Below are 12,337 nucleotides of genomic sequence, written 5' to 3'. Positions count from 1 at the left end.
GATTTTAAGTGAATACAAGTAATAAGGCATAAAAATCAGAATTGGTTACAAGAAAAATTGACGAGCTAGTTTAGTGAAACTTTGAAGTGGATTCTTCTGAAGATTACCTCTCAAAGCAAAGTTCATTCAAACAGTGAGGAAGGCGACATGGAGTATGATGATCAAGGAGACACCATGCTCTTTCTCCCCGCTTGTTTGCTAAAATGCATATTTGATCTGCTCTGCTTCCCCTGCTGTCTTACTGGCCCTGTTTACTACTTATATGTAAATTGAGGTAAATACACAGTACTTTGTTTAGGACAGATCTGATTAATAACCGTTGGCGATGTAGTGTAGTTGTAGCCGTGCAGGGCTGTGTGGTTTTGAACATGTGCTAATAACATCATATGGGGATTTAATTTTACATATAATGTTGCTATATATATTTCATCATGATATTATTTACCAGTGAGTTATGAGTTTTCAAGTGGTACCTCACAAGGCCTATTTTGTACAAAGATGATTATGGTAGTCTGTAGGATGTGAATACAGGGGTGTGTTCAATCACAGGGGAACTTTAGCTAGCCTCTAACAAGAAGGAATCCAGGTAGTTCCCCAAGACGATATAGTCTTCCATCACTTACTGCCGTCCTACCTGATTTACACTGCAAACTTAACGTTGCCTTCCAATAAAATATATCCAAAACTATATGCCAGGGTCAAATAACAAATTATTAGAAATTGATGTCTTGAATAAGAATTAAGATTTATAATCCCCCAGTAATTTATTTTTTGACCTTTTGCTTTTTTTTTTTTTTTTTTCAAATTTTATTTGGAGGCAGAGTTCAGTTTGGGTGGGTGATATTGAGTGATGAGAGACTTGTGGTAGTGGGGGAAATGACTGGATACTTCAACTGTTCATTTGCAGGTTTTGTAACTTTTTTTTTAAAAGTATTTTTGTGTAGAAAGTGTATTTGAGGGGGAGAGTTAACTGGGCTCCTTTGAAACACATTTTCAACCTTTAATTTTTTGGGGGCAAAAGTTTTTGGTTTACAAAATTCCCTGGATTCTTAAAATAAAAAGTGCCAATGTTTAAATTGGGCTGGCATTCAAGATTTGCTGGAGGGGACCTTTGCTCAGTCAGGTAATATGTGGCCCATCAAAGCAGGGTGCTGTCCTCTAAATGTTTGCAAATCTGTAGGAGGTATGTTGGTGGAGGGAGTTGTACCTTAGTGGAATACGGGGATGCTGGACATTGGAGAGGATTGGAGGCTTTTATCCAGATGGAAAACTTGAAGAAAACTTATTGTTCCTCTCTCCCTTATCTTCAGGTTCCCTGTGCTCACTCAATATTTTGTTCCCCGCACTTACCTCCCATGCCTTTTCTTAAACCGTGGACCTAGCAGTAAGGGGTTGAAGGCTAAGTTCCCTTTAAGCTGTGTGGCCACACAGCCGGCTATCAAGGGCCATGCAGGCGGGGAGAGGTGCCTTTTCCCCCGGCCCCAGTTCCGGAGCTACTGGGGCCAGGGAAAGGCGCCTCTTCCCCTGGCCCCGGGCTGCTGCAGCGAGAGATGGCTGGGGAGAGTCCTCTCTCCCTGCTGCAGCCCCCAGGCAGCCTGCACCCCAAACTCCTCATCTCCGGTCCCACCCCAGAGGCCCTCACCCACCCCATCCCAACCTTCTGCCCCAGCTCTGAGCCCTCTCCAGCACCCCAAACCCCTCATCCTCAGCCCTACCCCAGAGCCCACGCCCCAAGCAAGAGCCCTCACCCCCCACACACAACAACCGTCTGCCCTAGCCCTGAGCCCCTTCTTGCAACTCCCAAACCCTTTGTCCCAGGCCCCACCCCAGAGCTCACACCCCCAGCCAGAGCCATCACCCCCCCGCACCTCTGCCCCAGCCGTGAGCCCCCTCCCACACTCCGAACCTCTTGACCCCACCCCTGCCACACATCAACTCCATATTGGTGCACATAACAAAATTCATTCGCACATGGATGTAAAAAATTAGAGGGAACATTGGTTGAAGGCCTTTCTTAACCCCTTTCCCTCCTCTGCAATTCATGTTGCCTTCTGTCTTAGCCCTATGGAGGCTCTGTCTTCTACCAAGTACAATGCTCATTGCACGCTTTAGTAATTATGAGTGAACATTGTTGGTGACTTTTTGTCAGACTTCTGGTGCGTTCTGTTACCCACACTTAAAGGGTAGGACATTCACCTTGTAATCCTTGATTGTGCAGTTGGGAGATCCTTTTGAAAATGTGACATCCCAAAAGGGCTTTCCTTCTCTTAAAGAATCATCCTGCAAGGAAATTGACCAGCGTTGACTGGTACAAGGGCCATATTTGTAATGCTGTTGAGTCACATTCAAAGTTTATATTGGAGTGAAGTCTGTTTTTAATGCACCAGTGATATTGCATGCTTCTCTTTACCACATTTGGATTTAACTGTCTTGCTTTGGTTGGGGCCTTTATTTATACCTGAGTAGATAGGAATATATTCAAGACATTTAAATAGAAGAACAGTCTGTTTATACTATAAAATACATTTTAATGCAATAATAATACAAATAGCTTATTATTAAACTTTTGATTTTGGAAGCAAAAGTAAGACTAATGAAAAATTAAAGAATTTTTCTTCCAAATTGTTGTAGGGAATGGAGTCATGGTATCAGCTTCCAGTAGAAATGGATGTCAGCCATCTAGCGGCAACATCAGGAATGAGGTTGGGCCTGACTGGTGGTGGAAATGACTTGACAGAGTTCCCTACTCTGGAGGAAGGCTTGTTGACTCCGACAGAAGAGCTTGGAAGGCAGCATACAGGGGACATGGCACACACTCCGCTATTGGGTATATTGAATAATCTTTTAACAAGATAAGCTTAGTTGCTTACTGAGCATTCACAATCCTTAGCATGGATTTAATTTAGTACAGCTCTGATCAATGGTTTTTCAAAATAAATCCTATGTAGTTTTGTTGTCAAGGTCCATCTTTGGAATGAGGAACCTGACCGCTTGTATCTTACTTTAGCAAGAGAACCTGTTATCTTTAGTGTTTGAACAAAATTCCAGTCTTGGTAACTATAATTAGAAAGGCAAGGATAGTATAGTTTAGTGAACTCAGAGTTGGGGGTTCCTAACTAGATGATATAATGGTTCCTGCAGGCCTTAGAATCATAGAATCATAGAATATCAGGGTTGGAAGGGACCTCAGGAGGTCATCTAGTCCAACCCCCTGCTCAAAGCAGGACCAATCCCCAATTTTTGCCCCAGATCCCTAAATGGCCCCCTCAAGGATTGAACTCACAACCCTGGGTTTAGCAGGCCAATGCTCAAACCACTGAGCTATCCCTCCCCCCTTAAAACCACTGAGCTCTCCCTCCCCCCCTTAAAAACATATGAGTTGTAATGCTGCTTCTGCAAGTGGATTGCACTGTGACCTTGGGCAAGTCACTTAACCTCTTTGCCTCACTGTCTCCACTTGCAAAGGGGGAGTAATCCTTAGCAAGGTTGAAGATGAAGTAGTCCAATATGTATAGTGTTTTGATAATGTAAACCACTAAGCGATAAGCGTATATAATTCCCTATGTAAAAAATCGTTCTCTTCTGAAGTGGGTAAAGTATTCTTCGTTTTCTCTGCACTTGTTGTGCAGTGTTGTAATACATTTCACTGGTGGGAAAAATAATCTACATTTATAGTGTTTTGAAACTTTCATTGAAAGGTGCTATATAAACATAAGTTGTTATCAAGCTTCAGCTAGGTCAATGACTTAATGTTGCATAAGATTTTTATTTTCAGTTACAAAAGGCATCTGAATAATAATTATTTCTCAAGAATTTTAGCTAGAAATACCTTATCATGGTAAGACTTATACAAATCTTTTTATTTGAATGTATCAGATTTTAAGGTCAGGCTTGACAAAGCCCTGGCTGGGATGATTTAATTGGGGATTGGTCCTGCTTTTGAGCAGGGGGTTGGACTAGATGACCTCCTGAGGTCCCTTCCAACCCTGATATTCTCTGATTCCTCTTGGATATACAGTAAAAGCTTTGTTATCCAGCATGTTGGGGGAGTGGGGCATGCCAGTAAGTCAAAAATTCCAGTTAACTAAGAGAGAGGGAGTTTGAGTATGGGAGGGGGCTCAGGGCTGGGCGTTGGGGCGCAAGAGAGGGTGCGGAGCATGGGCTCTGGGAGGGACTTTGGGTGGGGGAGGAGGCTCAGGGCAGGGGGTTGGGACACGGGAAGGGTTTTGGGCTACCGTATCCAGGCGGTGCTCACCTCAAGGCATATCCTATTGCTAGTAACTCAGTCATTGCACGCATGCAATCAAAGAGGCTGCTATGGTAGAAGAATACACTCAAATGAATTCCTTAAATGACTTAAAAAGAAAAGGAGTACTTCTGGCACCTTAGAGACAAACAGATTTGTTTGAGCATAAGCTTTCGTGAGCTACAGCTCACTTCATCGGATGCATTCAGTGGAAAATGCAGTGGGGATATTTATATACATGGAGAACATGAAACAATGGGTATTTCCATACACACTGTAAGGAGAAGTTTCAGAGTAGCAGCCGTGTTAGTCTGTATTCGCAAAAAGAAAGGGAGGACTTGTGGCACCTTAGAGACTAACCAATTGCCACAAGTACTCCTTTTCTTTTTACTGTAAGGAGAGTGATCACTTAAGGTGGGCTATTTCTAGCAGTTGACAAGAACATCTGAGGAACAGCGGGGGGGGGGGGATAGTTTTACTTTGTGTAATGACCTATCCACTCCCAGTCTTTATTCAAGCCTAAGTTAATTGTATCCAGTTTGCTAATTAATTCCAATTCAGCAGTCTCTCGTTGGAGTCTGTTTTCAAAGTTTTTTTGTTGAAGAATTGCAACTTTTAGGTCTGTAATTGAGTGACCAAAGAGATTGAAGTGTTCTCCAATTGGTTTTTGAATGTTATAATTCTTGACATCTGATTTGTGTCCATTTATTCTTTTACGTAGAGACTGTCCAGTTTGGCCAATGTACATGGCAGAGGGGCATTGCTGGCACATGATGGCATCTATCACATTGGCAGATGTGCAGGTGAATAAGCCTCTGATAGTGTGGCTGATGTGATTAGGCCCTATGGTGGTGTCCCCTGAATAGATATGTAGACACAGTTGGCAACGGGCTTTGTTGCAAGGATAGGTTCCTGGGTTAGTGGTTCTGTTGTGTGGTGTGTGGTTGCTGGTGAGTATTTGCTTCAGGTTGTGGGGCTGTCTGTAAGCAAGGACTGGCCTGTCTCCCAAGATCTGTGAGTGTGATGGGTCGTCCTTCAGGATAGGTTGTAGATCCTTAGGTTTGAATAGAGACTGGGAGTGGATGGGTCATTACACAAAGTAAAACTATTTCCCCATGTTTATTCCTCCCCCCTCTCTCCCTCCCTCCCCCCCGCTGGTAATAGCTCACCTTAAGTGATCGCTCTCCTTACAGGGTGTATGGTAACACCCATTGTTTCATGTTCTCTATGTATATAACTCTCCCCACTGTATTTTCCACTGAATGCATCCGATGAAGTGAGCTGTAGCTCACGAAAGCTTATGCTCAAATAAATTTGTTAGTCTCTGAGGTGCCACAAGTCCTCCTTTTCTTTTTGCGAATACAGACTATCATAGAATCATAGAATCATAGAATATCAGGGTTGGAAGGGACCCCAGAAGGTCATCTAGTCCAACCCCCTGCTCAAAGCAGGACCAATTCCCAGTTAAATCATCCCAGCCAGGGCTTTGTCAAGCCTGACCTTAAAAACCTCTAAGGAAGGAGATTCTACCACCTCCCTAGGTAACGCATTCCAGTGTTTCACCACCCTCTTAGTGAAAAAGTTTTTCCTAATATCCAATCTAAACCTCCCCCACTGCAACTTGAGACCATTACTCCTCGTTCTGTCATCTGCTACCATTGAGAACAGTCTAGAGCCATCCTCTTTGGAACCCCCTTTCAGGTAGTTGAAAGCAGCTATCAAATCCCCCCTCATTCTTCTCTTCTGCAGACTAAACAATCCCAGCTCCCTCAGCCTCTCCTCATAACTCATGTGTTCCAGTCCCCTAATCATTTTTGTTGCCCTTCGCTGGACTCTCTCCAATTTATCCACATCCTTCTTGAAGTGTGGGGCCCAAAACTGGACACAGTACTCCAGATGAGGCCTCACCAATGTCGAATAGAGGGGAACGATCACGTCCCTCGATCTGCTCGCTATGCCCCTACTTATACATCCCAAAATGCCATTGGCCTTCTTGGCAACAAGGGCACACTGCTGACTCATATCCAGCTTCTCGTCCACTGTCACCCCTAGGTCCTTTTCTGCAGAACTGCTGCCTAGCCATTCGGTCCCTAGTCTGTAGCTGTGCATTGGGTTCTTCCGTCCTAAGTGCAGGACCCTGCACTTATCCTTATTGAACCTCATCAGATTCCTTTTGGCCCAATCTTCCAATTGGTCTAGGTCCTTCTGTATCCTATCCCTCCCCTCCAGCGTATCTACCACTCCTCCCAGTTTAGTATCATCCGCAAATTTGCTGAGAGTGCAATCCACACCATCCTCCAGATCATTTATGAAGATATTGAATAAAACCGGCCCCAGGACCGACCCCTGGGGCACTCCACTTGACTAACATGACTGCTACTCTGAAACCTGTCATTAAATAACTTACACCTGTTTAGGGCGAAAGCATCTCATCAGAAATCATGCGGTGATTATGAAGGATGTAAAAGAGTACATTCAATGAAAAAAATATATTGTGTGCTAGCGGGTAGAGGGACATTTATCATAATTGGATGACATGTTAAAAGAATCCACTTTTGTGATATTCCAGGGATCTAAAAGTGCTTAGCTGAGTAAAATTAGCTCTCATGGTGCAAACTCAGCTTGCCCTTGCCTACACGAAGAGGTGGTCTACACTGAGAAAATACATCATGTTAGAATATGACCTTGAGGAGCAGTGGTAAATAAATGCAATGATGAACACAACTTAGCACTCATTGTCAACAAGTATGGTTTTGTTTAACATTGTGTCAGTTGGTCTGGCTTAACTCTAGGGTATTCAGTATACCCAAGTTTTCCATTAAATGGATGTAAGGTAGAGACTATCTGCTATTGACAAATAAAACTTGGCACTATGTTAACTTCAGTAGCTGTAACACTTCTGGTAAAGCAAATTTAAAAATGATGGCTGCCTCTTTATCCTTCGTAGAAAGAAGAACCAATATTTTGTTTGGTCTTCTTCAGCTGAGGCAGGAGAAGAGCCGTGGAAATTGTCTGAGGGTAATTTGTTTGTTCAGTATATTACTGATGTGCCTTACGGTTAACTATGATCAGTTGTCAAGATGTTAAACATGGCATTTGGTGTCCACACTGTGTAGTAAGCCCTGTTCAACTTCTTGTTAGTGACTGTGACGCCTTAGGATGGTATTCTAGTGCAATGTAATTTCCTAGGGTAAGTAAGCCCTTACGTCTCGGCATTGATGCAGCTATACTGATTACTGAACATGGACTTTGAGTGGTTTCAGAGTAGCAGCCGTGTTAGTCTGTATTCGCAAAAAGAAAAGGAATACTATTGGCACCTTAGAAACTAACCAATGTATTTGAGCATAAGCTTTCGTGAGCTACAGCTCACTTCAAATAAATTGGTTAGTCTCTAAGGTGCCACTAGTACTCCTTTTCTTTCTAGACTTTCTGAGTGAAGACCAGACCTGAATTTCTTTGCCTCAGTTTTTTCTTCTGTAAAGAAAACTCTTCTCTATCTTGCAAGGTGGTGTGAGGCTTAATTAAATGTTTGAGCAGCCTTACAATGAAAAGTGCTATATGTTTTCAGCGTTATTACTGGTTCACTATAACCAAAGTTGCAACTTAATGTATTGAATAAATATAGGTTTCAGAGTAGCAGCCATGTTAGTCTTCGATTCTATTTTGCAGTATATGGAGTTTCATTGTAAAGTCATAGAAGTTAGAGAAGGATGAGACCCATTAGCTTATATTATCCAATTCATTTCCCTTCCAATTCATCTTTCCAATGCAACATTTCCCTCTTGGTACTTTTCTAGAGCTTTGTCCAGTATAAATGTCCAAAGATTCTGCTACTTTGGGGACTATTGCATCGTGAAGAAAACCTCCTGATACTTGGCTAAATTTTCTCTTTCTAAATTTTATCCTGTTACTTCTATTTACACTGTCCATAAGAGAGTGCAGAGCTTGATTGTGATGTGATATTGAAGACTCTCGAGGTACTTTAGGAAGCAGTGACTAAAAAACTGCATGTGTAGAGAGTGCATAGGTTGATACCATACACGTTAAGCAGTAGCTCAACACACAAGCTTGAATTTTCAGAATTGTTTTATTGGGGGGAAATATTGGTTCTAACAATATTGGTTGTAACAACAACATTTCTCTTTTTTTAAAAGTGTTTTGAATCTGTAACTCTGCCTTGCAGCTTCCTTTTAAATGCCATTATGAAATTTGTATTGAGGTCACCTGATCTACATATAGAGCAAACTGACAAAGCCAAGAAAGTTCTGTTTTGTTTTTGCCTTTCTCTTTAATCTTCCATGAACAGCAATTTGATTCTGGCATTCAGATTTGTCAGTAGACTGTAAGATAAAGTAGCATGCCCATGTTTGCTTGCTCGGTAAATTCAACTGTGAGAAGGCTTTTGACCTTTAGAGTGACAGCAGGAAGAATTACTGTTTTGACACAAGATACTCAAAGAGTGTTGCGCTGACGTCACTTGCTGCTTTGAGCATCATGCACCTGCTTTTCTGCCCACAAAACCTAGGGTACATCTTGGTGTAATGATCCCTTAAATCATCATAAGCAGCCAGAATATGATAGTGATGATCTTTCTGTTCCTGAAGTAAATAAGTGATCAAAAATGTGATGATTCAGGCAGCATAAAATTAGAAAACCTTAAAAAATACTGAGGGGAGAGGAAGATGCATTTTTTAAAACTGATAGGACTGTGTTTGTGTAAGGAATTAGTTCTGTAGCCTTAAACCCTTAGAACACTGGCTTAGTGCAAGGTATTTAACCCCTTGGGGCGTGTTTAACCAGCCAGCTTCCTTGGTTTCCAGTTAGCCTCTAGGGGGCACTGTATTGAGGAAGGAAGGATTCAGGCTGCTGGAAGATGGGTCTAAGATCGGACTATACTAAATTTGACCGGCTCCTCTTCCTCTTGGCTGAGAATTTCTCCTTCCTTTGCCACTTGTTCTCTAGCTTGCCTCCCTGACCCACTCAGTTGTTTGCTGCTGGTCACTGACCACTGCCATCAGTCCCCTAAGGCTGGACACCTATGGGGGAAATGAGATGCATTGGTCATCCAGCCCAGGAAAGAACTGACATGGAGCGAAGAGTCACTCCATGCAGGGAACAGGCCAGTAGCTCAGAGGTGGCTGACTGCTTTAAGGCAGGGGGTGGGGAGGTAGGAAGCAGAGAGAGAGAGGGAAGTTGACGACTTAGAGGTAGGGAGAACAAGACAGAGTTTACTTTTCTGCTTAAAACTTTTCTGTTTATTACTCTTCTCATAGTAATAAATTGAGATGCCTCAATGCAAGGCCAATTTAAAGAAAATGAAAGTGTATTCCAGCTTGTAGACTTAATAATTAGTCACAATAACTTTAAAGCCAGGGAAACAGACATGTACGGTGAGATGTTTTGGGATATTTCTGATGATCCCCCACAAACAGATCCTTTGCTGTCATTACATGCCCTTTGCCTTTTTAACTGCCATGTATTCCATATCACCTCTCCCTTCTCACACACTTGTCTTGCCTTCTTTCAAGCTGCCTTCTGCACCTGGCATTCTGTGCTATCAAAGAGCACTAAGCACATACCCACTGTACTTCCAAATGCTATCTCAAAAGTTCCTACAGTCATACATAGTAAACCATGGTAGAAAAATGGGTATTTCTTAACATTATACTGAAAATTAGGGTGAGAGAGAGAATGGAGGGGGCAGAGGACAGAACTTTTCTGTGGGTGTCCCAGTCTAATCTGTTTAGACTGTAAGCTCTGAGGCATGGACTGAGGTATTTAGTGTCTTGTACCGTAGTAGAGACAGCAGCTGAGATACAATGAATTATTTGACATTGCTTTGTGATCACATTATTATTATGGATGGGGGGAATGACCCATATTCTGGGCCGCTTTTGCTCTATGATTTTGTGGCTGTGGAATTATCTCAGTCTGTATAATCATCTCCTCACTGCATAATGGAGCCACCCTTGCCTCCACTTCTCCCCCTCCCCCCCCCCCAAAAAAATTAAAATCCCTACATCAATTCTAAAATGTATTGTGATGGGTTGTCACCCCCAAGATCCAGTCTGGGAGCTGTGGGAACCACTGTGGGCTCTAACCCTCCAGTTGTGCTGGCCCTTTTCTCTCACTGGTGAAGATTCAGACAGCCTCACCATGCCCTTTTATCGTAAGTATGTAAGAATGGCCATACTGGGTCAGACTAAAGGTCCATCTAGCCCAGTATCCTGTCTTCCGACAGTGGCCAGTGCCAGATGCCCCAGAGGGAATGAACAGAACAGGTGGTCATCAAATGATCCATCTCCTGTCGCCCATTCCCAGCTTCTGGCAAAAAATCAACACAACAGCAGGTGGCGCCACACACCCAACTGAGCTACCTCAGGTTTCAGAGTATCAGCCGTGTTAGTCTGTATTCGCAGAAAGAAAAGGAGTACTTGTGGCACCTTAAAGACTAACCAATTTATTTGAGTATAAGCGTTCGTGAGCTACAGCTCACTTCATTGGATGCATGCAGTGGAAAATACAGTGGGGCGATTTATATACATAGAGAATGTGAAACAATGGGTGTTACCATACACCCTGTAAGGAGAGTGATCAGGTAAGGTGAGCTATTACCAGTAGGAGAGCCGGGGGGGGGGGGGGGGGAACGGACCTTTTGCAGTGATAATCGAGGTGGGCCATTTCCAGCAGTTGACAAGAACGTCTGAGGAACAGTGGGAGGTGTCGGGGGGGGGAATAAACATGGGGAAATAGTTTTACTTGTGTCACCCCTAGGTCCTTTTCCGCAGAACTGCCGCCTAGCCATTCGGTCCCTAGTCTGTAGCTGTGCATTGGGTTCTTCCGTCCTAAGTGCAGGACCCTGCACTTATCCTTATTGAACCTCATCAGATTTCTTTTGGCCCAATCCTCCAGTTTGTCTAGGTCCCTCTGTATCCTATCCCTGCCCTCCAGCGTATCTACCACTCCTCCCAGTTTAGTATCATCCGCAAATTTGCTGAGAGTGCAATCCACACCATCCTCCAGATCATTTATGAAGATATTGAACAAAACCGGCCCCAGGACCGACCCCTGGGCACTCCACTTGATACCGGCTGCCAACTAGACATGGAGCCATTGATCACTACCCGTTGAGCCCGACAATCTAGACAGCTTTCTACCCACCTTATAGTGCATTCATCCAGCCCATACTTCTTTAACTTGCTGACAAGAATACTGTGGGAGACCGTGTCAAAAGCTTTGCTAAAGTCAAGAAACAATACATCCACTGCTTTCCCTTCATCCACAGAACCAGTAATCTCATCATAGAAGGCGATTAGATTAGTCAGGCATGACCTTCCCTTGGTGAATCCATGCTGACTGTTCCTGATCACTTTCCTCTCATGTAAGTACTTAGGTTTGAATAGAGACTTGGAGTGGATGGGTCATTACACAAAGTAAAACTATTTCCCCATGTATATTCACCCACCCCCGTTCCTCAGACGTTGTCAACTGCTGGAAATGGCCCATGTTGATTATCACTACAAAATGTTGTCCCCTCCCCCACCCCTCTGCTGGTAATAGCTCACCTTACCTGATCACTCTCCTTACAGTGTGTATGGTAACACCCATTGTTTCATGTTCTCTATGTATATAAATCTCCTCACTGTATTTTCCACTGAATGCGTCCGATGAAGTGAGCTGTAGCTCACGAAAGCTTATGCTCAAATAAATTTGTTAGTCTCTAAGGTGCCACAAGTCCTCCTTTTCTTTGAGCTACCTCAGTTCTTTACCTAAGCCACTCAAAGACAGACAGCCAGTTTCCCAGCTCCCCAGGCTTGCACCCCCTGCTATAGTATAAACCCAGAATTATATTGTCTTACACTGCACAGGAATCTATACAATGTAAGCTCATTAATATAGTTCACCTTCCTCTCTCTGTGAGAAAGATATGCACAACAAGCTTGTGTTAACCAAGCTGAGATTTTTCCCAGACACTTCACTCAAAATACACTGGTTAAAATAAAGCATAAAACAAGTTTATTAACGACAGAAAGATAGATTTTAAGTGATAAGTGATAGCAAACAGATCAAAGCAGATTATCTAGCAAATAA

The 12,337-nt window shown here is 43.2% G+C and overlaps 1 protein-coding gene across 10 annotated transcripts in view; it reads left to right on the top strand.

Moving 5' to 3' along the window:
* The window catches only part of ALMS1 (ALMS1 centrosome and basal body associated protein), a 130,942-nt gene that overhangs the window by 36,292 nt on the left and 82,313 nt on the right, over positions 1 to 12,337 (top strand). For 9 of the 10 annotated variants that reach the window (XM_073342984.1, XM_073342983.1, XM_073342985.1 and 6 more), the window contains exon 3: positions 2,632 to 2,827. The exons of the other annotated variant lie outside the window; for it this stretch is intronic. In XM_073342984.1, coding sequence (XP_073199085.1) covers positions 2,632 to 2,827 — 196 coding nt within the window. The remainder of the gene's footprint in view (positions 1 to 2,631; positions 2,828 to 12,337) is intronic. 10 annotated transcript variants of the gene reach the window in all.

This window comes from Lepidochelys kempii, chromosome 4, assembly GCF_965140265.1.
Source record: "Lepidochelys kempii isolate rLepKem1 chromosome 4, rLepKem1.hap2, whole genome shotgun sequence".
In the NCBI taxonomy this organism is placed as follows: domain Eukaryota; kingdom Metazoa; phylum Chordata; order Testudines; family Cheloniidae; genus Lepidochelys; species Lepidochelys kempii.
Note: the sequence above shows the minus strand (reverse complement) of the source record. Positions and strands in the feature narration are given on the sequence as shown.